We start from the raw sequence: 25900 nt of genomic DNA, 5'->3' as shown, positions 1-25900 counted from the left end.
TGTCCGTAACAAACAACAGAAACTATAAAATTGAGGACAGGAGCAACAACAATTTGAGGATTCTCTCAAATCATCAGTGGCCCATATCGAGTTACAGGCAACAATGCACGTTCAGTCTAAGTCGCTGGTTAAGGATACATTTTTCTATCCGCATGGAAATGGACATATATGCCCCATCAGAGCCATATGATGTCAAAGGGTTGCCTCACATCCAAATACAGTGGTACCTCGGGTTAAGAACTTAATTCGTTCCGGAGATCCGTTCTTAACCTGAAACTGTTCTTAACCTGAAGCACCACTTTAGCTAATGGGGCCTCCCACTGCCGCTGTGCCGCCAGAGCACAATTTCTGTTCTTATCCTGATGCAAAGTTCTTAACCTGAAGCGTTGAAGCGTTATTTCTGGGTTAGTGGAGTCTGTAACCTGAAGCGTCTGTAACCTGAAGCGCCTGTAACCTGAGGTACCACTGTATGCATAACAAAGCTGATGCAAATCTCATTTGTGAATTCACAACCCACATCTGCATGCGATCCCTCATCCAATAACGGAACCTGCTGTGGAATCTTCTTGTATGTATGTATGTGTGTGTGTGCCTTCCTGGTTTGCTTGCTTGTTTGGTCAAATGTGTCTCTAACTTTTGCCTGATATGTTTTAAAAGCTAAAAGAGGGAATAGATTTGCAATAAGGGCTACTGAACTAAGGTCAGTGCTTTTTTCTGGGAATATGCAGGGGTTCGCATACCCCTAAACATTTTGTGAATCTAAGTTTGGCCTCATTTGGGGGGGCAGTATTTCAATATGAGTAGGAAAATGAGAGTACCCCTAAACATTTTTAAAGAAAAAAAGCACTGACTAAGGTATTGGGTATTTTAATTTCTGTTTGGAACTCTATGGTGGTTGGTGTCTCACCAATCTGCTATATTTGCACCGTGAAAGGGACAAGGTATTCAGAGAAAACCATGATTTTCTGGAAGACGAAGTATTTTCCAAACTAGGGGAAGAGGAACCAGAAATGTGTGAGGACAGTTTGTGGTCTTGACCTCAATCTGCCTAGAATATCAAGCATGCCAACATCTTTTGATTCTTAAAACTGATTAGTTGTGGATGTATTGTGCAGAATACATACCAACATTGGATAATCCTCCTTTCTGTAGTATTTTCTCTATGGCATTTTGCAGATCCTTAGAGTTTGTATAGGTCTTCAAGTTAAATTCAGTTGAAGGGTCATCACTATTCATAAAATAAAAATGGAGCAGTTTTGTTTTGTGTTATCCCCAGGAAAGTAAGGTCATACACAATATGGCATTAACTCTCAACACATTAATGATACTAGTTGTAATTTATAGTAATTTCTTTCAATCAGGAACATGTGCATGACTATTTCCTGTGTTTTCATAGAAATGTGTAAACACGTAATACGTGAAACTTACATTTGTGGCTGCTTTTTAAAATCAATTGACAAAAAATGTTTGTAGGTGGGGCAGCTGCCTTTGATGGGTGAGGAGTGGGGAACCTGTGGTCTCCCCCACTGTTGTTAGACTCTCATAATCCCTGAAGTATGGGCTATTAGAGAGGTTCTCAAATTGTGGTCTACACACTCCATTCAGGTGATTGTGGAAAGGTTGTGGAACAATCGAGAACCTCTATACTTGGAAATCTTTTTCTGACAATGGAGGTTAAGACTGGATTTCGACCATGGTTGGATATATCAAATAAGCTAACAAGGCCCTAACTTAAGATATATGATTTTTATGATGCAGTGCTGGTGCAGTCTAGTAATGTAAGATACATATCTGCTTCAATTTGTAGAACAAAAAAAAAGTGTATTAAGTAGTTAGCCACAGGAAGTTCTGTGGTGTTGCTACAGACATGGAGATGGATGCTAGACAGCACAGATGTTATGAAAATATGTAATACTCTCTTACCCATACTGGATGATGCCCATAAGAGGACCAGCTGGGCCCACATCCAGGGCTTGAGCAACATCTTTGAGGAACTGTTTTTGGATCTGAAAGCGGCGCTTACCAATGCTCCAGCTGCCGTCTATCAAGAAGGATAAATCAACTTTGCAATCTGAAAAAAAAGAATAGATTACAGTAACTTTGGAGGTACTTTTGCATATATTTTGTGTTTTTCCTGCATGACATCAAAATACAAAAACACACCTCGGACCATGATAACAGAGCATGTACTCAATCTTTCAAAGAATTTACCAAAGATTACAAAGCTTCACTTGACATAGATAACAATAACCCTACCTGGCAAGTAGAGAAGAACTAGTGTTTCTGTTTCTTTTTAGAAAGAATTCTGTTTCTGTAAACCATTCCACCCACAGAGCTGGGCAAACTTCAGGAATGTTTAATCTACTCCCCCCCCCAAAAAACCCCAAAATTTCACCAACCAGAATTGAGTATAAAAAGACACACACGATTAATGAACATGGTGCCTTGGAGCAGAGTCTGAGCTTTGAAATGTGTTTTTATTACCCGGTAATACCGGAACTGAACCAAGTTTACAGTCCTTAAACCCAAAAGTTCTCTTCTCCTGGTCCACTTACTTCATTTCAGCAGGCTAATCTAGGTGGGGAAAGTTGTTTGGCTGTTGCTATGGTTTGACAATCAGAAGCCAGAAACCCTTAACGATCTACTGCAGACTGCATCCATATCTACCAATGGTTCCCAATCTGCCAAGGTTGCAGGTTCAATCATAGCTGTCAACTTTTCCCTTTTCTTGCAAGGAATCCTATTCGGAATAAGGGAATTTCCCGTTAAAAAAGGGGAAAAGTTGACAGCTATGGGTTCAATCCCTGTATGGGACAACTGCAATATCCCTGCAATGCAAGGGGTTGGGCTAGATGATCCTCAGGGTATCTTCCAACTCTACAATTCTATGATTCTTCCTTCTACTTCTGCTATATCAGCTGATACAGGCCACCTTGAAATCACACAAACCTTTGAAAGAAAAGCTTAGCTCAGAAGGCACTTTTAGGAATCCCCACATACACTAAGGATGCAGTCGTATTATGCACACTTACCTGGGACTAAATCCCATTTGAACCCAATGAGGCCAACTTCTCAGAAGATGTATAATAGGGTTGAGCTTCATGTGGGCTATTTGAATACATCAGGAGCAGTCATATTCAAATCATGTCATTAAATTTTTGTGTAAGATTTGACAACTTTGCGAGACTTGGACTTCAGAGGCACTTTAGACAAGCAGTTATTTATATGTGACTCATGCGGACTGAGCTACTTCAGGATGCTGGTGTGAGGTTGAATAATTAATTGCATCTCCACAGAACAAACCCAAACTAATAAACAAAATTTTCCTTGCGCCTATAAGATGAGCATATTGTGAGTTAGCAACAGTAGAATTTTCTCCTCTCTGCTAATTTTCTATATGCACTGTGTGTTTTATAGGAAGGAGCATTCAACTGTTCTACCCCCATCTCACCAAGACTGAAGTGGTGCAGTCCAGCAGCAGTCTTACCACATGAAAGTTTTACCACACTGAGTGCCTCTCTTTCCTTCCTGCATTTTAGTGTGCATTGTGGTTGTATTCTCCATTCTGATTTGTATAGCTATTTTTAAAAAAACAAAACCCTACACACACACACAGTGTTCTTTAATTAGTGCTGGAACAAAAATCTCCTTCTTTATTGAAGTGGGAATTGCTATTTTGCCAGACATGGAAGTAATTCAAAGAATGATAATCTCCTTTGTGGCTTTCAGATCTGCTTCTCCACTCTGGATATTTAAAAACTTGATTGTAGTCTTTTAAATGCACGTGTCCTCACTCCTCTTGCTATTTTGGCTCACAGAACAGTAGACAAACACCCAAAGCTAAAGCAACCTCTTCTCTCCATTATATATATTTTTAAATAACCAAATTTATTCATTCTGACCTGCACGGAGTGCCTTCAAGAAATAGCAGTCTACTCTTCTTTTGCTCTAAGCTGCTGAGAAAATACTCATTTCCTTGAAAGGGATCAACATTTGGATAAGCTTAAATGGCAATTAATGGTTTTTGTTCCTAGTCATGCTTCTTGCGTGGTTTGTATTTGAAACTGCTCGCACCAAGACAGGTGTGCCAATAAGGGTATATTTCACTGAAGAGGTGCCAGGCCTGTAAAGATTCCCCATGCCCTTTACAAAACCCTTTGTGACTGATCTTGTTCCGAGTGTGTTCCAACTTCCTTACTCCAAATCAGTATTTGTATTGTGTGCTGAGATTTTTCCTGGCTCCTGCATGGCATTCCTTTCATTACAAGATTGGCTCCAGAAGCGTAAACCCCTGACAAAATCTAGCAATTATTTGCGGAGAACTGTGATAAAATCTGGTGAGGCAGATACATCTGCCTTGCTATTTTAGGAGGAAAATAGCACTCTCCTGCAGCTATTTAAAGGTGATTCATAAATTTTGTCCCTGAGTAGCCATAATCTAAGATTGACATTGATGGCATTAAGAGCAAGAAATAGGAGGGCAAGTTTTGAGAATGAAATTAATGCCTCTGGGGCAGGGGGAGAGGCTCAACATACTTGTGGCCCATGATGGCTATGCTCTGCCTCCACAGCTGGAGTTTCGTGCTTCTGAATATCAGTTGGAGGTAGAGCGCTCCTGTGCTTGAGTCCTACTTGTGAGCTTCCCATGTTGGCCACTATGAGAACAGGATGCTAGACTACGGTAGCAGGGCCGTTGGTCTGATGGAGAACTCAGTTCTGGCACCTCTCAGGTGGATGCCATTGCCATTATAAGACAACGAGGGAGGCATTCATAGTGAGTTCTGACACCTCTCTTCAGGTTACAAACTCTGCTAACCTGGAAGAGTTACCTCGAGTTGAGAACTTTGCCGCAGGATGGGAATGGAAATCGTGTGCCAGCGGCACAGCGGTAGCAAGGGGCCCCATTGGCGAAAGCACGCCTCTAGTTAAGAACAGTTTCAGGTTAAGAAAGGACCTCCGGAACGAATTAAGTTTGTAACTACAGGTACCACTGTATTCCAAAAACAAACAAACAAACAAACAAACAACTACCCTTTCATATAAACTAACTCTCATTCTGATTTGCCTGGCAGAAAAACCTCCACGCTTCCCTACACCAGGTAGCATTTTCTCCAATTATGTTTGTACTTTAAGACAGGAATGGAGAATCTGCAGCCCTCCAGATGCTGAACTCCAAATCACATCAGCTCCAACCAGCATAATCAATGTCCATGGATATTGGAACTGCAGTCCAACAACATAGCAGTTCAACCCCTATGTTAGGATAAAGCGTCACTTTAAATAGAATTCTATATTGGGTCAGAAAAAAAGAAACCTTACTGTATAATCAGATATATATAATGACTGCTCAGGAGCCCCTGATGGTTTTACCATGGCAACAGACCAACAATAGGGGACCAGTGATCCTCTAGATCAGGGGTCAGCAAACTTTTTCAGCAGGGGGCCGGTCCACTGTCCCTCAGACCTTGTGGGGGCGGACTATATTTTTTTTGGGGGGGGGGACAAATTCCTATGCCCCACAAATAACCCAGAGATGCATTTTAAATAAAAGCACACATTCTACTCATGTAAAAACATGCTGATTCCCAGACTGTCCGCTGGCCGGATTTAGAAGGCAATTGGGCTGGATCCAGCCTCCGGGCCTTAGTTTGCCTACCTATGCTCTAGATTGGGGTGGCCAACTTCCAAGAGACTGTGATCTACTCACAGAGTTAAAAACTGGCAGTGATCTACCCCCTTTTGGGGGGGTTCATATAAAAGTTGTTGAGCTTCTTTTGGGAAGAGGAAAGCGACATTGAGCTTTTCTTTTTTAGGAAGGAAAGCCCTGTTTTTGGTGGTTCAGGTCATTTTAGGGGTGCAGGGCAAAGATGTTGAGCTTTTTTTAGGGGAGCCTAGCTTCTTTGGGGGCAGCCACTGATCTACCGGTGATCTACCACAGACATCCAGTGATCTACCGGTAGATCACGATCTACCTGTTGGACATGCCTGCGTGACTAAAACCCTCTCATCACCCTTGCCCATTGAGCATGCTGTCTGGGGCTGAGAGGAGTAACACCCTGGGCTGCTTCACTGAATTTTTAGGCAAACTTTTGCAGCTCTTGCAAATGTGCGCCTCGAACATCCCATTTATATTAAATAGCAGCTCCGTCTGCAGCAGTAAAAACCAATAACTAGTCCTGGGTGATTTCTCTTTAGCTAACTTAGGAATGGATTCAGCAAAAGTTAATTAAAAACAAAACAAGAACCCACTCAGTTCCCCCCAAGCTCATTAGCAAAATGTGGACTCCACTGCAACCCGGATGACATCTTTGGGAGTGTAATGAGGCCCTGCAAACTCCTGAGCCCTGGTACATCCATTCTTTCCCTCCCCACATAAATCACAACAGGGAAGCCCAGTAAGAAGGCTCTCCCTTCCTCCCAGTGGCTGAAGCTTTGAAAGGCCAGACTCTCAGGTGTCAATACTTGGTTGGCGCACATACTTGGGTTTCCCTGTGAAACTGGTTCCAGGGGTTTGGGGACCACATCTTCCTTGGAGCTGAAACCTGGAATGATCAATAATGACATGGTTATTAAATACAAAGGGCATGAGATGATGACATCATATTTTTGAGAGCCTTCTTGGTAGTGGCACCCTCCCTGTGGAAAACCTTCCCTTCAGATGTCAAGGAAATAAACAACTATTTGACTTTTAGAAGACATCTGAAGGTAGCCCTGTTTAAGGAAGCTTTTAATGTTTGATGTTTTAGTATGTTATGCCATGTGCTGTGAATCACCCAGAGTGACTGAGGAAACCCAGCCAGATGGGCAGGGTATACATAAGAAAATATGCACCATATACACCTGAGATGTAGTGGTAGCTACTAGCTTATTTGACTTCGGAATTCATGGGTGTTAGGCTGTTATATGTGTGGTTGATTCACCTACTGATTAAAATTCACAGCCCTACTTGCTGATACAGGTGGGTAGCCCTGTTGGTCTGCCATAGTCAAAACAAAATAAAAAAAATTCTTTCCAGTAGCACCTTAGAGACCAACTAAGTTTGTTCTTGGTATGAGCTTTCGTGTGCATGCGAAGAAGTGTGCATGCACACGAAAGCTCATACCAAGAACAAACTTAGTTGGTCTCTAAGGTGCTACTGGAAAGAATTTGTTTTTATTTTGTTTTGACTATTTGCTGATATAAGAGGTGTGATAATTACATGTGCCATGAGGAAACATAGAAAGGAGTTCTTGTCTCGCCACAATGAACTGTAAATTATCGCCAGGCATTCTTGCACTTTGGGGCACACCACAAAACGCTAACAAGGCTCTGTTCCGCACATTAGACTGTGTTTATGCTTCATGTGTGAACTGCACTGTGTCATCCTACATGGAATTTACCCCACAACAATTTCATTTTGAAACCTGAACAACATGGTCCATGTGGTGTTTATCTTTAATTGAACGTTACACCTCTAGAAAGCTGAGAATGAGATCAGCAGTAGGAAATTCATCATGCGAAAGGCTGGGCTGGATGAATCCCAAGACGGAATTAAGATTGCCGGAAGAAATATCAACAACCTCAGATATGCTGATGACACAACCTTGATGGCAGAAAGTGAGGAGGAATTAAAGAACCTTTTAATGAGGGTGAAAGAGGAGAGCACAAAATATGGTCTGAAGCTCAACATCAAGAAAACTAAGATCATGGCCACTGGTCCCATCACCTCCTGGCAAATAGAAGGGGAAGAAATGGAGGCAGTGAGAGATTTTACTTTCTTGGGTTGCATGATCACTGCAGATGGTGACAGCAGTCACAAAATTAAAAGACACCTGCTTCTTGAGAGAAAAGCAATGACAAACCTAGACGGCATCTTAAAAAGCAGAGACATCACCTTGCTGACAAAGGTCCGTATAGTTAAAGCTATGCTTTTCCCAGTAGTGATGTATGGAAGTGAGAGCTGGACCATAAAGAAGGCTGATCGCCAAAGAATTGATGCTTCTGAATTATGGTGCTGGAGAAGACTCTTGAGAGTCCCCTGGACTGCAAGAAGATCAAACCTATCCATTCTGAAGGAATTCAGCCCTGAGTGCTCGCTGGAAGGACTGATCCTGAAGCTGAGGCTCCAATACTTTGGCCACCTCATGAGAAGAGAAGACTCCCTGGAAAAGACCCTGATGTTGGGAAAGATGGAGGGCACAAGGAGAAGGGGATGACAGAGGATGAGATGGTTGGACAGTGTTCTCGAAGCTACTAACATGAGTCTGACCAAACTGCAGGAGGCAGTGGAAGACAGGGGTGCCCGGCGTGCTCTGGTCCATGGGGTCACGAAGAGTCGGAGACGACTGAACAACAGGAAATCTTCACCTCACAGTATGGCATGGCTCAATTTGTGCCCTTTACCCTCCCCATCCATCACCAGGTGTCATATGATACCAGGTGCTGGACAGGTAAATCCAAGAGGTAAAACTGAAAAGAAAGCATTGAGAGTGTGCTCTAGCTGCACCCCTAATTCTTCCTTTCCGTGGCTGGTTTGGTGCTTTTTGAATTTGGTGCCGATTCACAGCTGGCAAAGAGTCGGAAGTGCATTCTCATTCTGACTTTGCAGCTGGGGCCATTGTTTGAGTTTAAGCTGAGGTCTTTCCTTTGCAGCCTGGCTTTCAGGCCACGGCTTGAATGCAATTAGATCATTATATAGTTCTTTTTAATAAAAATGCCACCCATCATGTATCACTGAGAGCTAATTGAAAAAGGAAGCCCTTTCCAGTGAGCCCTTCTAGGTTCCCAGGCTGGCTTGAAGACTGTATTGTTAGTCCTTGGAATTGTCAGTCCTGGGAATATTCCCTCACTCTGCCTTGGTGCTTCACTGCTAGCCAATTAAGCTTTTTTCACCACTGAGTTGTCACAGCTGTCCGGGCTCATTAAATCTCCACTCAGGCAATAGTTGTCACATACAAACTAAAAATAATTCTCTTTGAAGTGATAATCAGCATGCATCAAACTTAATCACTGGGCTAATTTTTTATTGTATTCTAGTTCCTTGGAAAATTTCCCTTTTCTCACCTCAAGCTGTGTGATGAATAATCTCGCCTGCAAATAGATATCCAGACATCCACCTGAACATTTAGAGTGTTTTTACTTTCTGTTGATGGTAATCTCTTAACACCCTGATACATGTGCTGAGATTCAACTTGGAAATGTAAACCTTTTGGCTGTTCTGACCTGTGTATATGGATGCATTGCCTATGCAAGCCCATCCTCGCACAACAACTCTCCCACTTAAGCTAACAAGAAAGGGCAAAGCATAGCTAAAACATTATGGAATAGGACTAAGGGTGTGTTCACAAGCACATGTACTGCAACATAATGACTTACACAACCTGCAAGATTCGTGTGATGAATCTGCTTTTGGATGGATTAAGTTAAAATCCCTTTCAGTTTCATGTACATTTGGCAGGATCCTCCATAACTTTGACCCCTCACCTGCAGATTCATCATTCCAACCGTCTGATCATGTTTCAGCTGTGACTCTCTGCTTTCTGATTTTTAGAAAGGCTTCTTTTTTTATAGCACACAGATGCAGACCTAAATATGAAAACAAATTGCCTCTCTTGCCATAGCTTAATATAGACCATATTTTAAAATGCAATTTTCTTTTCCTACATTCCATTTGCTCCTGTCAGGGCTTGTCCACCCTTACCTTTCCTCCACACTTTCCAGGCATGGTCCACACTTTAAAGCTCCGTGTCTGAGTGGCTCTGTTTTTTTGCTTTGGATTGGCACAAATGGCAATCCGTTAGAAACCCAAACTGTGAATTGCAAAAAAAGAAAAAGAAAAAGAGTGCTTTGACACAAAGTTTTGAAGTGCGGGCTTGTGCCTCGAAAGCCCAGGGCAAAAAGTAAGTGTGGATTCGCCCAATTCATACTCAGGACAGCCACCATTCAGAACATTTCTGTGGGAGTTTATAATGTGTGTTGATCATACAGGTAGATTTATTGCACATAGCATGCAAATGCTTCTCATGTAAAAAAGGGCCTTGTAATTTCTTCCTAAAGCAGCAAGTGGGGGAGCTTCTAGCCTGTGTACTTAATTAGGTCTTGCAATTAGGGGTCCTAATTTGGCCTGTGAGGCTGTTTCTTCCAACCCATGCCCACCTATGTCCTGTGTGAGGCAGGGAAAGATGCAGCTCCAATCGAAAGCCTTAAAATGACAGAGTTGGTGATTTGAAAACATTGCGTAATACTACCTGTGTCAAAAAGGCTTGATCCCAGTTTCCACAAGTCTGTTTCTATAGCTTCCACACACAAGAGGGGGAAAAACAGTAATTACTTAAAAGCAAACCACTAACCCAAACCAATCTGAAGTTAACAGAACAAATGCTGTACCTTTAAGCGAGATCTTTTGTAAAATAGAGTACATGTGAGAATAAGCAGAAGTATATGTAAGAAACAGAATCAATAGAGAATGACATGGATATGACAGATCCTTCCTTAAGTGAAATATTAAGTTAAGAAACATTCTGTGCCAGAAGCAAATGATTATTTTTTTTTAAAGTTTTGACATGAACTTTTGAGGAGGGTATTTATGTGGTTTTCTTCATACTGTTTGTTCCAACAATAAAAAACAAACCATTTCTTTTACTGATTGTTTCTCAAAGAATGGGCTGGTGCACAATGGAAATTGCCTTTTGTGTTGTTGCTTTTTGTCAACCTCAATTTCCAGTGTTTGGGCAGATACTGTGATGTGAGATGGGTGATTTGTGCTCATGATGCTATTGGGGCAATCATATGGGACCTCCCTTTTCAATACTGTTTGCACCTGCAAAAGTTTTGTTTTGTTTTTGCTTCATTTCCAATCACCGCATATCCTGCCACTTCCTGAAGAAAGAAATCCCATAACTTCTTATACCAGAAATGTTCTGATTTATTTTTGTCCTGCTTTTATTGAAATACAGCCCCTCCAGATAGCAATAATGTGATAGGTAGCTTTGGGAAACACTGCAGAACAGACCAAAGCAGGCTAAACCCACTACTAATGCACTATGATCATGTCAAGAACATGTTGCAGTACAGATCTGCAATGAAACACCAGGCCCTTAGGAACAATACTTTAATCGAGACTAAAGTTTATTCTGCATATATAGGAAACTGCCTGAAATGAAGCAAATTGTTGGTTGTTATCATGAGTACCAGACATAGGGAACTGGATGTAAAAGAATACTCAGATGACTCAAGCACTGTTCTGTTGAAAACAATAGATTTTTTTTGCATATAAGGTGAGAGGAAGTAGTGCTTCTGGTTCAGACTAACAAGCCCAGAGAAATCTAGGTGACAAATACTGTGAAAATCTGCCTTGTTTTATGGGGCAGCTTACCCAGATTGGCAGGAGAGGTGGAAGGCTTCCGGAATGAGACAATTGGCTCTTGCCGTTGAAGACCTGTGCGGTTTGTCGAAAGGGTCAACTTTAATACACAGGGGCATAATTCTAGTGAGTCTATTTCATTACCTAAGAACCACCAGTTTGAAAATGGGGGAAGTATTATTAAGGACTTCCCTGTACGTCAAAACAGTTTAGCTTCAGCAAATTTTAATAGGATGGGCACTCTGATTCCTGAGCATTTACAGCCTGAAATGCTATCACAATATCACACGGAAGTCAATTGACATCTCCTGGGCTTGGGTTGCAATCTATACATGATTTAATCAGGTCAGTCCTGTTCACTTTATTAGAACTGCCCTGGTGATGTAAATGGGTTATGGATTTCGACGCCTACAAAATAACTTGACTCAAGTAGTTTGAACTTTAGAGGATAACTAGCAGACCACTACAGGTCTGTGGGTATAGGGTGGTATATAAATGCAACAAATAATAACAATACAGAAATGCTGCAGAATCAGAATGGCTGCAATCCAGCCAAATCTTTTTATTTTAAATCCCAGCGATTTCACAGGGAGAGTTGAGCATGTGTTTCAATATCTTCTACTGAAATAACAGGGAATTAAAATTCTTAACTTGGGCTAAATTGTATCCAGTATTTCTTAGGTGTATTTCCTAAGTAATAATTGTAGGTAACTTGGGGAAAACGTCTTTAAGAGTGGGCTCTGGTTGCTGCTTTTTATAAGCGGAAAACATTTTTAAAATCACATGAAGGTTTTACCTGTGTTAGGTCGAGCGATATTTCTGTTACTTGCATGGCTGGAACTGCCTCTGAATGCTTTAAAAATATTTTACTGGTCAACACATAAACTTGAACATAAATTGTAATTAGTAAATATGATTAGTTTAAAATAAACTTAGCTGAAATGAAGAAAATATATATCCATTTAAGTTAGGACATACCTTGATTCTGGGTTCTTCCTTGTACAGCTTGAACCTGCCCTAAAATATGCATTAAAACAGAAAATGTTACTTGCAGTTCGCAAAACTATTTTTAAAAAACATTTATTTTTAAAAGTGATAATTTTATAGCTGTAGGAGGTAAGAGACTCTTGTCCTAATCCTTTAGTTTTTAACATAGAAGCACATGGGTCATCTAGTCCAACCCCTTGCAATGCAAAAATCTTTTGCCCAACGTGAGACTCAAACCCATAATAATAATTTATTTCTACCTCGTCCATCTGGCTGGTTTTCCCCAGCCACTCTGAGCAGCTTCCAACGAAAGATTAAAAATACATTAAAACATCAATCATTAAAAATTCCCCTAAACAGGGCTGCCTTCAGATGTCTTCTAAATGTCATATAGTTGTTTATTTCTTTGACATCTGGTGGGAGGACATTCCACAGGGCGGGTGCCACTACCGAGAAGGCCCTCTGCCTGGTTCCCTGTAACTTGGCTTCTCGTAGTGAGGGAACCGGCAGAAGGCCCTCGGTGCTGGACCTCAGTGTATGGGCAGAATGATGGGGGTGGAGACACTCCTTCAGGTATACTTGGCTGAGGCCGTTTAGGGCAGGCATAGGCAAACTCACCCCCCCAGATGTTTTGGGACTCCAGTTCCCATCATCCCTGACAACTGGTCCTGTTAGCTAGGAATCATAGGAGTTGTAGTCCCAAAACATCTGGAGGGCCGAGTTTGCCTATGCCTGGTTTAGGGCTTTAAAGGTCAGCACCAACACATTGAATTGTGCTCGGAACCCATAACCCTGAGATTAAGATTCTCAGGCTCTACCAAATGAGATTAAATATAGGTTTTATGAAACAATAATTACACAGAGAGAGATATATTACTTAGCAGGAATGGGGAACTTGTGCCCCTCCAGATGTTTGACTCCAACTCCCATCAGTCCCAGCAAGTGTGGCTTAATAGGAGTTGGAGTCCAACAGCACATGGAAGTCCCAAAATGTTCCCCACCCGTTATGTAGAGATGGGTCTAGTCACAAGAAAGATGCAAACTAGTTGAACAGTTAAGCTATTTTTTCCTTAGTGAAAGAGATAAAACAATGGCCATTTAAAGACATTCCCATGGTGTGTAATCAGACATAAGCCCACTGATTTCCATGGGAGGCCTAGGATTGCAGTCCTTGTATGACAATGCACTGCCTCTGTACTTACTTGATGCTACAGCTGCTACTGAGGAGTAAGCTGGATGGATGTTGCTAGAACCTAATAATAATAATAATAATAATAATAATAATAATAATAATAATAATATATTATTTATACCCCGCCCATCTGGCTGGGTTTCCCCAGCCACTCTGGGCAGCTTCCAACAAAATATTAAAATACAATTGTCTGTTAAACTTTAAAAGCTTCCCTAAACAGTTCCCTAAGAACGAACCACAGAAGCCCTCACTATAGCAAATGGAAAAGGAGAAATATCAGTATGCAAAACAGAGGATGAGGCGATGGAAAACAAATGGTCAAAGTGCACTGTTCTTTGAAGATGATGACCCTTCTTTAAATTGTAAGAGCAGAGGATGGGAAGGGGGATGAACGTCAATGCACAGGAACCAGAGCAGCAAGACCCATCACCAGAGCCAAAGGGGACCCTATCCCCATGAACACGGCGGGCTCGGAGGTGTAGGGAGAAGCCTGAGACAGGCAAGTGCCCACAGCCCAGTTCCCTACTCGGCCAGGTGGGGCTCACTAGCTCTGGGAGGAGGGGTGTGTGATTCCTCAGCTGGAGTAGGCTTGGAGCAGGTGAGGGTCACCTGCCTCATCAAGCCCAGATGCTGCAATCAGCATGGAAATTACAAAAGGGAAGCAGAGCTGAGGGACTGTGTTTGCTCAACTGCCCATGTTGATGGGCCTTGGTTTGGGTGTTTCTGGACCGCCACAGGACTGTGCTTCGGGTTTGACTCTGTATTGTATCCTGACTACTGGACTTTGGACTTGGCTTGACCATGAACCTTGTTTCCTGACCTTTGGATTTTGGACTTTGGTAGTGTGAACTGACCCTCAGGCATTGAACTTGGCATACTGACTTGCTGCCTGGTATGGGCACCCAACTGTTGAGTAAGCTGACATCCTATGGCATCAGGTAAATTATAAATTCACTTCAGAGCTTTATGAATTCACAACATGGCTTGAACACACTCAAGAGTCTTCCTTTTGAATTTAGCTGTGCTGAGATTTTACTTGTCTTACTACAGGTGACAGCTTGGCGAGACCTAACTAGACCCACAGGTTGAAGTTTCTTCACTCCTGTTATAGCACAAACACATTGTTAAGCCACTATGACCTCTGCCATTCTGCTCACCTATGTCCCTGACCTTGTGAATCGCAACTGGAGGCTTTGTAGCTACACCAGTAGTTGCCTGGATAGTGATGGTTGTAGTGACTGTAGTTGGGATTGTTGCTGGCTTTGGAGTTGTGCTGACAAATTCCGTTGTCCTGATAGCAGCTTTTGCTGTTGTAAATGCACCTTGTGTAGTTTGTAATGGCACTGCAGTTGTCCGATACTCTTTCCGTTGTGAACCTCCTGTATTAGTAGAGAAATATAGTGAATTAATATCAAAGAAAATGCTATCTGCTATTTGCAGAGATGTAAAACTATAGGTGTTGTGAATTTAGTGTCAGCCGCACATTCTTTTGGAGTGCTTGTGTGTGGTGGTTGCTACCAGCTTTATTTGACACTTGGCATGGCATTGCTGAGTCTCATATGCAGGGGTGTCTTGCCCATAGAGGCAAGTTACGCTGGGCACCAGGGCAACAAGTTCTGGAGGGTGCCAGGGAAGAGGTAGAAGCTGGGTGCGGCGCTTCCCGGCATCGGTTTGTCGCCCTCACCCGCCTCACTGAAGCAGCACTGCGCCCAGAGCCTCCGCCTCTTCCCTGTTGGAGGAACCGGCTTCCAGCCGCTGCCCTCCTCCTCCTCCATCCCCGCAAAGCTGCCGGCAGCACTGTAAAAAGGTCGGCAACTCTGGGAAATGGGGGGGGGGGACGCTGGAGGGATCTTTGCACCATGGCGCCAGATATACTTAAGATGGCCCTGCTCATATGAAGTAAATTAGAGTTCTTGTTAGTGTATATACACAATTAGAAAACAAACAAAGAGGCCAACAATTACCATTCAATAATGAGAATAATCCCTATTCAACAGTAAACATAAAAAACTCAACAGTAAACATAAAAAACGAGAAACATACAACCATACAATTTATATAACGATGCAATTTTCAAGAGTATATGTCCGATCAAGAGGACAAACTTTATCTTTAAATAGTTTTCACAAACTGAAAATGTTCAAATGTAATGTCTCAGTTCAATAATTAATATTTAATCAAATAGTTCAAGTTCAAGTTCCATTAGAGAGTCTTTTGCTGCAAAGTGTCATGGACTCTAGTTAGTGACAGGCCAAATCTTGTTTACGTGACATGGCTTAATATTCCCCTGTGGAGGAAAGTGGCAAGAAGATTATTTGAAACATTTATGGGTGAAAGATGTGCTGCTTTTTAAAAATACAGATAAGTAACAATGTGACTGGAGACACTGGGATTTGAACTCCTCACTGTATTGTAGAGTGTTTGTGGTTGTGTTTAGGTACTAAACACTTTTCAGCAAAGTAACATTGAAAACACACACAAAACAAAAACGTTGTGTTATGATGCTGCATCCATGTTTCATAACACAACCCACCTCTTGTCATGGCAACAAGTCATGTGTAACTTGGAACTGTAGAGCTGTTAGGATACCTCTCTTCCTTTCACAGAGCTACAATTCCTAGAGTTCCTTGGGAAGAGGGACTGACCATGAAACCATTCTGTGGATTGTAGTTCTGCGAGGGAAATGGGGCCTCTTAATAACTCTCAACGCACTTAACAAACTTGAGTACTCTGGATTCTTTGGGGGAAACCACGACTACTTAAAGCAGTAAGATGCTGCTTTAAATGTATAGTGCAGGTGGAGCTGTAGATGGAAGAACACAACACAACACACACACACACCCAGCAGAAAATCTTACACTTGCCTTTAACAGGTGTGTTTGAGGAAGATGAATATTCAAGTGTTGATGGGTACTGCACACCTTTTTTTGGTTTGCCCTCTGGAAAACAAACAAACAAACAAAGCCAAATTGGAGAGAGTACATGACCTTGCAATAAAGCAAACACATTTTAATCAAGTAGATCTACAGCACATATCTAATGCAGTACTGTATAAGATATACATATTTAGCATAATATAAGTTCTTAAATCAGCCTTCAGTTAATTTAGACCTTTGCAATTTTCCCATGGGCTTTCAATTATTCACTGCAAGATCTGCCACGCCAACTGCTCTGTGGTACAAAAGAACATGTGGGTGGCCTAGTACCTTTTATGCGTAAAACTGCTTTAATATTAAAGAACAAGCAACTTCACATTGCTTTGCCATTTATGTCTTTATGTGGTGGTTGTTTTTGCAAGGGTAACATAACAAAACTCATTCCACTGAACTAACCAAGATGTATGTCATGGATGCAAATAAAACACTACCTCACAAAGAACAACCCCACGCCTCTAGATGGTTCCCCTTATTTACCACATACATAATTTTTAATGGTTCAGATTATTACAGATTGTTTTTAAATCCCATGATTTACCATGATAATAGTGAAAGAATTCAATGTGTGTGTAAGCTACATTTGAGTTCACATTTAAACCACATATGGGAGATCGTGACAGTTATAGTCTGGTACAAACCATAAACCTTTCATTGTGCCACATCATATGTTACCTCTTTTGACATTTCCCACATCAAACTACATTGTAAAGCAACATTTTTAGAAACTGTAAATGTTTTTAACATTTACAGCAGTAAGTAAATGTCTTAAGAACTTTTATAGCAACAAGCAATCATATACTAGACCTAGCCAGACACGTAGAGGTGTTTACATCACTGTTATTGTTAACTATTTTTAAATATTTGTTTTAACTGAATTTTATCTTACAATTTTAATCTCTCATGTATACTGCTTAGATGTTTTACTGCAATCAAGTGGTATGTAAATTTTGTTAAATAAATGAATTAATTAAATATACCCAATAGGAGTAAATCCCACTGAATTCAATGTGGTTTACATCTGAGTAGGCATGTATAGGAATGCACTATCAAGCACCTTAATTTCAATGGGCTTAAGTATACACAACTCTGAAATTCAGGCTGATGTGTGATAAAACTACAACATGCCCAAGACTAAGCATGTAATTAATCAAACAAAGAGGGAGTGAATTAGATTGGCTTGCCATGCAGTATCTAGTCCTTGGTTTTTCATTTTCACCCTAAATGTGTGAATAGATTTTTAAAAAAGAAACGGTTGGCAATATAGTCACCGCAGTTTTGATCATTTTTAATGCATACTTTAATTGCTGCATGGAAAACTAAGATGAATATAATGTCCATAACTTCCCCAAAGACATCCAGAATAGATTGTGTTACTTTAGCAGGGAGCTCTCATTGATCTGAATGGAGTCATTCGTTTGCACAAAAGCCAGCACATTTCAATACTCTGAAAGTGAGTACCAGCCAATTTGCATACCTCCTAGTGTGCTTCACAATATCCTGCTTCCTAGCTTGGCTTCCTAGCCCTAATTCCATGTTTTCTATGGGCCTTTGTACAGATCTTGATTGGCCAAGCTGGCAAATCCCACACTCCTAATTGTTTGCTAAGTGGAAACACGCTGCCAGTATGGTTTTGTTTTAAACTTTGAAATGCCACTATTTTGGCTTGTAGACAATGAGCTCAGTTGCAATGGATGCAGCTCAAATGCTCAAGCCTAGCTTGGCTTGCTATTTAGATGTCACTCACAGATGACTTATTGCAATTTTTGTATTTGCAGTGGGAATTATTGAGTGGAGGGGAAGAATTCCAAGTGATTTGGACTGGTTTCAATCTCTGGCATGTCTGAATTATTTGAAAGAATACGCCAAAGCAAAATTATTCCAGATTACCCCTGCAGACTTAAAACACATCTGCATTATACATTTAAAATGCTAGTATGTCACTGATAACAATCCTGGGGACTATAGTTAAGGATGCTGAGAGTTTCTCCATCATAGAGCTATGTTTCTAGAATGGTTTAACAGTCAATCCCTCTTCCCAGCAGTCTCTGGGAATTGTAACAGTGTGAGGAGGATAGGGGTCTCCTATGAACTCTCAGCACTCTTAACAGACTATATTTCCCATGATTCTTTGGGGAAAGCCATGGCTGTGTAAAGTGGTATGGCAATGCTTTAAATGTATTGTGCAGATGGGGCCAATATTATATGGGTATCAATGCTTCAGTATCAATAATCAGATCATCTGATTATTAGTTTTCAAAGTATGGGGGTGCCAAAAACAAAGAGATTAGGTATAAAAATACCTGATACAATGAAGGACTCTCGCCACCGTGGTAAAGACAACGATCGGATGCCATTGGAGAAACTACCCTTGTAGCCAGATTGTCCAGCAACCTTTTGAACCAGGATTTTCCCTCCAGACTTGTCAATTGTACCACTGCAAAAAGAAGGCATTCAGTTCAGAAACACCCTAGAATGCTGAATGGCTTTTGAATGGCAACCCTAACCTACACAGGTGCAAAATTCCAGGTGCCTTACACATTTTCTCCAGACTCCTCTCAGAACTGGACTTGTTCCAACCCAACAGATAGTTGTTCTTCTTCTTCTTCCAACCCAACAGATAGTTCTTCTTCTTCTTCTTCGAGTTTTTTTAAACTAGGTTTACCTCTGTCTCTGACACACTGAGATATGCTTTCTGGTGCTCATTAACTCCACAGTGCAGCACTAAAGCCATTTGGCAAGCTACTTTATAATTACAGGACTGATAATTCTTAGGTGGAATGTACCTAGTCTAAACCTCTGATGTGAATCACTTCCACGTGCTTAATCTATCCTGATGCGCAAGAAAAAGATTTCAGAGTTTCCAAATTAAGATCAACGAGTTCTACCCGCAGCACATACTGTGACCAACCAAGGCCCAAACATGGAATCCATCACTGTGGTTCCATTGTTTGACTGGCTCCTGTGATGTTTGCCAATGCACCTCCTTCCACCAACAGTAGTTTACATGGGGCTGCCTCTGAAGACAGTTCAGAAACTTCAGCTGGTGCAGAATTCAGCAAATTGCTCACCACAGCAAGACAATTTGAGCATATTACAACAATCCTGGCCTGCCTGCACTAGTAGTCAGTTAGCTTCCAAGCTCAATTCAAAGTGCTGGTTTTGACCTATAAAATCTTAAATGGCTCAGGACCACATTACCTCAAGGACCCCCCTCCCCAATATGAACAGAGCCAGAACCTGCAATCTTCATCTGAGGCTGTTCTATGTAAGGCCCCTCCATGAGGTCCAGAGGGTGACAACACAAGAACCACCTGTTTTTTGGAGTAGCTTCCCTCTTCTGGAATGCTCCCCCCAAGGATGTTCACCTGGTGCCTTCATTATATATCTCCATCAAGCATTTTTTTTCTATAACCAGACCTTTGCCTGATTAAACAATCTATGGCCTTTTAAATGTGTTTATTGGAACAGGGTTTGATTTTGTTTTTTTCATTTGGTTTGTGTTGATATTATGTAATTTTATGTTGTGAAGTGCCCTGGATAAAGGGCGGTATACAAATGATGATGATGATAATAATTACGGTAATAGTTTTGCATTTAAACTTTTCCAGTTTTACAGAAATTCCTCTTAAAATAACAAATGAGATAAATTTATGAAAGGTAAAGGTAAAACTAAAGTTTGAAGGAGAAGCAAGACTGATGTTCATGCCAGTACTCAACCTAAAGGTATGCACACCTTTTGTGAGAAAACCAAGCTCATCCTGCCGCTGTGAGCACTCTGTGCTTGCTGTTACCCCTAAAAGGTTGTTAGCCCAAAATAAATGTGCTACAATATGTACCTGGTTAGCTATCAAGTGAAGCAAAGTTAAAGGGAGAAGAAGGGATTATTAGTTTTAAGTGACTGTGGAACTGCTGAGCTTGTAGAATTATTTGCTCACACCTTGTGAGTTTCTACCACTGAAGCGACAATCCTATTTCCCTGTGGTTCTGTGTGCTGTCTGAGATTGAAGGGCAACCCTGCTGACCTGTGAATAGCAGCGCCACATATACTGGAAAAAGAAGCATAGATATCAGTGCCGTAGACACGATATTTGACATCCTGACATCCAGAGGGACACTTAGCGATAAATTCAGGGTTGATTATCTTTGCAGCTTTGGTGTCACAGTCGATCTGAGGAACATCTGTGAAGGCATAAACGGAATGTTATTTTTAATATTGGTTCTCTTGGTAGCATTGAAACCATGCAATTAACACAGAAGTGCTATGTCAGCAGCTGCTTGTTCATATACACTTAATGCAATTTTTGTTTTTAGTACTCAAGTGGTGTACATTTTTAGGCAAAGAAGAGTGAACCAGGATTCTGGACTAGACAGCCCTTTGTCCTGATCAAGCAGCACTTTTCTTACTTCCTTATGTATTTAAAGCTGTGTGATACAACCCGTTTTGGTAACTTGCTTTAAGCGGAAGTGATCTGGTATGCCCCCAAGATGTGCAGTGAATACCACACATGAAGCCTCTCCCTATTCTCACACAGGGTTGAAAGCTCCCATCTTCCATCAGTCAGGTGCATTGCTTTTTTCACTTACATAGTTTGGACTTTTTCTTCTTCGTGGCTTCTTTGGTGGCATAGATGCAAGTCAGCAACAGAGCTGAAACAGAGCAAGTTGGACAATGTGAGGGAAGCAGACATTTGCAGCATCTGTTTGCATGACACTGAATGTTTTCTAGAATGTACAGTGCAATCCTATGCGTGTGTACACAGAGATAAGCATCCCTTAGTTCCATGCTGCTTACTCCCAGGTTGTGTCCAGCAGTTTTAAAATTCCCCAAATGAAACATCAGTACTGTTATAATCTCCCTTTTTACTCCAAACCTTGTATTTCAATGATCTTAGATTTTAAACCCTTTTGGAGGCAGTGGCTCATCTGTCTTTTCTGATGGAAGTGGTGTAACTCAACCTGAATCTGTGGGGTAGGGTGGGCTATATATAAGAAAGCAAGCAAACAAAGCAGAGGTGGTAAAATATGAAAGTATGCCCCTTGCTTGGTTACTTACCAAATATTGTTGCAATTGTTGTTCTTGACTTCATGATGAGAGTCTTGGAATTTTAATCAGGGTGACTGTAAAGTAAAAAATAATAATCCAATACTTCTTCACTTAGTTTAAAAATCTTATTTTCCTTACCATTCATCTGTGGTTTGGTTTATCATTGTTTGAGTAGATTAAGGTTATCTTGAAGTCCTTTCGGAGTACCCTAGTTCCTTCCAATGTTTGCTTATTTATTTTTAAAACTGACACATGAGGGACGTGGTTTTTTAAATTATTTTTCATTGAATGGATATGATACATGCTGTTTTTTAAACAAAATGTTTTCTTTTTGTTGGAATTGAAGACTTAATAATAGCAGCAGCACCAACATTCTAAGGTTGAAGTCAGTGATGAATGCTTTTTGGAAGGACATAGCTGTGGGAGAAGCACAACCAGTCTGTAATTCTATCTTGAGAACCATACAACCGTTCCAAAACCTTGTGTAGATAAATCCTGGGACCCAACAAAAGGCTGTTTTTACCTCCTTACCTGCTTCATGTTGCTTCTATCACACCAGAGTATCAGTACTGGCACCCAAACAGCAAGCATACCTCGTAGAAGAGAGGCTTCTGTGGAGATTTTGACTTATTGTAGCTGATTTGGAGCACTCTGGAAATGTGTGACAGGACAGGACAGTTCTTATTCATAGCACTGATGACCCACAAGCCCACTTAGCTGAAACTGCCCTAAAACCTGGAAAGGTGGTCACTTTGAACACACTGATCACACAATCAGATAGCTCTTTGAAAAGAGATTTTATTTTTAAAGCAACTGTCTTTTCCTTCTTTTGAAGAATAATATTGGGAAAGTTTTAACATTTTGAAGAAAATAGATGTTTTGAAACCACACCTAAGCCACAGAATTCCTCCTTTTAAATTATGTTATTGATAGTCTGGCTTTTAGAATGCCCTTTGAAGGAGCTGGAAGATTAAAGAGCTTCTACCAGTGGATTGTTTAATCTCACAAGCAGTTTGGCCATGGCTAATCTTATGTTTTTAAATGGAAGTGCTGGTTTTCAGTATTTGATTTCCACCTGTGGATTACATGTGCAAACAGAAATTCTTTATGGGCACGATGTGATTATCCTGGGCAATGTAAGCGGTTAACTGTCACTAATCTTCTTCAGGAGTAAGTTTGCCCAGTCTTTTCTACAGATGCAGATGTTTTCCTTCTCTCTAGTCTCTAGACTGGTGATAAAGCTGCTTCAGTAATAGCATAATAAACAGTAGGGGACTATGGTCATTTTAAAAATAGTTGGTGCAAGTGGCTTATTGGAAACACTCTCAGCTTTGCATGCAGGGCTGGAAGTTAAATATAGTTTTATATGGGATTCAGAGAATGCCTAGTATGGGAATAGGTGAATGAGAGGTAGATTGACATATGTTTTGATTACAGCAGACCTGCACAGCTAGTGATACAGCCACAACTTCCACACTGTAGTCTGCCAGGCGCTTGATAATTCCTGTTTTTGCAGTCCGAAGAGGTTTGCCAAGCATGAATGATTGGCTGCAGTCGGTTTAGAGGGTCACAAGATGTGATATTGGAGCCTTTACACCTGTGTGGGTCTTATATGGCTTAGGCAGAAAAAAATGTGCAAACATTTAAGACGAGCAGTTTCCTTTAGATGGAACTATACTAAATGGTGCTGAAAAAGTACAATAAAGGAAAAGCTCACCAAGACAGAGGAGATTTGTTTAACACTTGAACAAGACAACAGCCCCTCTGATTCCAAAGAGGAAAATTAGGCAATTATGGCTTGCAAACTATACAGCCTGCCAGTCCGAGCATCTTTCTAGGAAAGACAAATGATTAAATGATTAGGGCGGCCATTGAATCTATGGCATGGGGGCATTTACCACTGCTGAGTGCTGTTGTGACAATGGAACCCTTTGCTGGTACAAGCAAATAAGTCACCCTTTTGGATCCCATTTCTCAATGCTGTGGCTTACATGACTAGACCGTTGGGCATAATCTCCTATGGCACCTTAGAGATTCAATGGTTGATTTGGCATGCATTTTTGTAGGCTCAGAGAGCCAAGAAATTATCAGGATTGTTGATTCAGTTACAGCTTGGCCAGAGAAGGTGGCTTAGTGTGTCAAATTTCATAGCCTATAAAATTGGAATGGCAAAAGAAAATACACCATTCAAGCAAGGTGTGAGTTTTCAGCTGAACTTTCAGTTGCCAGGTTTGAAAGTGCAGCTGCTGAATAATTAGTTGGTCCATTAAAAAGGTATACATTTGCCTACTGTATAGATCCCATTTTTGGGGACATGCCTAGCTAGAAACAACTTGATCACCTTCCTCTTAGACGTTAGTCCTACACATCTGCTTCCAAGGTAGAGAAAAGCAGTTGCCAGACGTAGTTTTGTATCTGTGAATATAAGCAGAGCTCGGCCTGGTTGCTCTATAAAAGAAGAAAAGACGGGAACAAAGTAGAACGCACACGTATCACTAGTAAATATTAAAAATTAGTATAGCAAGCTTGCATTGTGCAAGCAATGATTGCATGCTGCTGGCTACTGCTTGGAGGTGTTCCCTCAATTCAAGTTGTAGGGTTGCAATGCTTCCTGCTTTAGCCAGTACTGCCCTCTAACATAAGGGCTGTCAGAAGACAGTCTTCTATTTGAAGGCATCCTCTGTTTCAGGCGTAGTCAGTGTGGTCCCTCCAGATGTTGTGGACTACAAATCCCATAAGCTGCACCAAGCATGGCTGATAGCTAGGGATGATGGAGCTGTAGTGGAAAATATCTGGAGGGTATGAAGTTGGCTACCCTTAGATGAAACCTTTGCATGACTATTGCTTGTGTGGTTGGTCTGTCCTGTGCCTTATCACACTTTTGAGGACTGCTAAATGGCACCAGTATTCCATCCTTAATCATGGTGCACTGACTGAAGCTAAATTGGCTCCAGCCTGGGCTGCACATGAAAAGAGCACTTGTTAAAGCACTGCCATGAAAGTGTCACAAACACTCATTCAGAGTGTCAGCTGTTTTCAAGTGTTGCCCTGAGCATGGGCTCTGCTATAGGATTTCATAGGAACACCTGACACTGAACTTATGGCTCCACATAGCAAACTTCTAAATGGCGGAAATGTGAAATCTCCTTAGGATGATTAACTCCTCCTCCAGCCCCTGCATGCATTCAGCTTCCATCCCAACTGGCCGACACCTGTGGAATGTTTATACTTTTATTCAAGCATCAATCAGACACCTCCATTCATTATACACATCATAGGAACTTGCATGCTTCCAATAATTCTCACCTAGGTAGTCAGGAGGAGAAGCGTACATTAATTTGAAGCAGTTAAATGACTAGTCTGTCATGCGTTCAGAATACAAAATCCCTGAGGTTTTATTATTTGATTTTTTGGGTGTAATTTTGCTTTGATCCTGCAAACTACCTCACTACTCCTTTTCATTTGCATATAAAATATTTGAAGGTTGCTCTTGCAACTACCCTGTGTAATAATAATAATAAATAAATAAATGATTTATACCCCGCCCATCTGGCTGTGGTATGATACCCATTTTACAAATGGGGAACTGAGGCAGAGGGAGAATAATTAGCCTTGGGTCACACAATGTATCCACTCACTCTGCTTCCCCCAAGTATTCTAGGAATGGGAGACCGTGAGAACAGTGATGAATCAGGTTATAGTTAGGGGCTGTTTAGAGACCCAGGGAGTTTTAAGGGTTAATGGAATCCCCAGATAGAGTGACAGACACCCTTGGGAGGCGGGACATTCCACTATTTAAAAGGAGGGAGCAGCCGTTAGGGTGGTTGATTGGGGGGGTTGGAGAGTGGTGACTGAAGAAGGAGGGTGTGGGGAGAAGTTAGGTTTAGGTTAGGTTAGGAACATTAAAGATGTGTTTATGTTTATGTTGATGAAACAAAGAATATACACTGTTAACCAACTAAACTTATGAACCTATACTGAAACTGCTATGCTTTGTACTAAATAAAGATCTCTTGTTTTTGAGCCAAGTCGTCGTTCTTTTGGTCCAGCAGGTTATCTAAGCTCTTGAGGAGGGGAGTTCAGGTAAAGGGCAAAACTAATCTGAAAGAAGATAGTTTGTTTCTTAGAATTCCCTCAGGAGGGGCTAGTGGGCGAGAAACCTGGGTTTGCCACAAAGTTGCTAAGAGGACTTAGTCAACTGGTATAGTGAGGGGATCTAATAAAGAGAGGCCCCGATCTATAGGCAAAAGAGAGGTTTAACCCCAAAGCCCAGAGCAGTGGAAATAACCAGCCACATCCGCTGGACAGTAAAACCCCTGTTACTAAGAGATTCCCAGTTTATTAAATAAAGGGAAAGACAGTAACAGACGGACCTCAAAGGGACAGGTGGGGTGAGAGTT

The 25900-nt window shown here is 41.3% G+C and overlaps 1 protein-coding gene across 4 annotated transcripts in view; it reads right to left on the bottom strand.

The window, feature by feature from the left end:
• Window positions 1-25900, bottom strand: part of VIT (vitrin) — a 38126-nt gene that overhangs the window by 3715 nt on the left and 8511 nt on the right. Inside the window, exons 2-15 of one of the 4 annotated variants that reach the window (XM_033144451.1) lie at window positions 21510-21574; window positions 21041-21103; window positions 20479-20635; window positions 18757-18890; window positions 16385-16459; window positions 14678-14899; window positions 13531-13581; window positions 12320-12358; window positions 12138-12194; window positions 11354-11416; window positions 10227-10274; window positions 6480-6542; window positions 1924-2071; window positions 1125-1228 (exon numbers count right to left, since the gene is read on the bottom strand). In XM_033144451.1, coding sequence (XP_033000342.1) covers window positions 1125-1228; window positions 1924-2071; window positions 6480-6542; window positions 10227-10274; window positions 11354-11416; window positions 12138-12194; window positions 12320-12358; window positions 13531-13581; window positions 14678-14899; window positions 16385-16459; window positions 18757-18890; window positions 20479-20635; window positions 21041-21103; window positions 21510-21543 — 1258 coding nt within the window. In that variant the 5' untranslated portion in view covers window positions 21544-21574. The remainder of the gene's footprint in view (window positions 1-1124; window positions 1229-1923; window positions 2072-6479; window positions 6543-10226; window positions 10275-11353; window positions 11417-12137; window positions 12195-12319; window positions 12359-13530; window positions 13582-14677; window positions 14900-16384; window positions 16460-18756; window positions 18891-20478; window positions 20636-21040; window positions 21104-21509; window positions 21575-25900) is intronic. The other 3 variants (XM_033144454.1, XM_033144452.1, XM_033144455.1) reach the window with 3 other exon arrangements.

Source organism: Lacerta agilis, chromosome 3 (assembly GCF_009819535.1).
Source record: "Lacerta agilis isolate rLacAgi1 chromosome 3, rLacAgi1.pri, whole genome shotgun sequence".
Classification (NCBI taxonomy): domain Eukaryota; kingdom Metazoa; phylum Chordata; class Lepidosauria; order Squamata; family Lacertidae; genus Lacerta; species Lacerta agilis.
The sequence above is the reverse complement of the archived record's forward strand: the minus strand, read 5'-3'. Positions and strand labels throughout refer to the sequence as shown.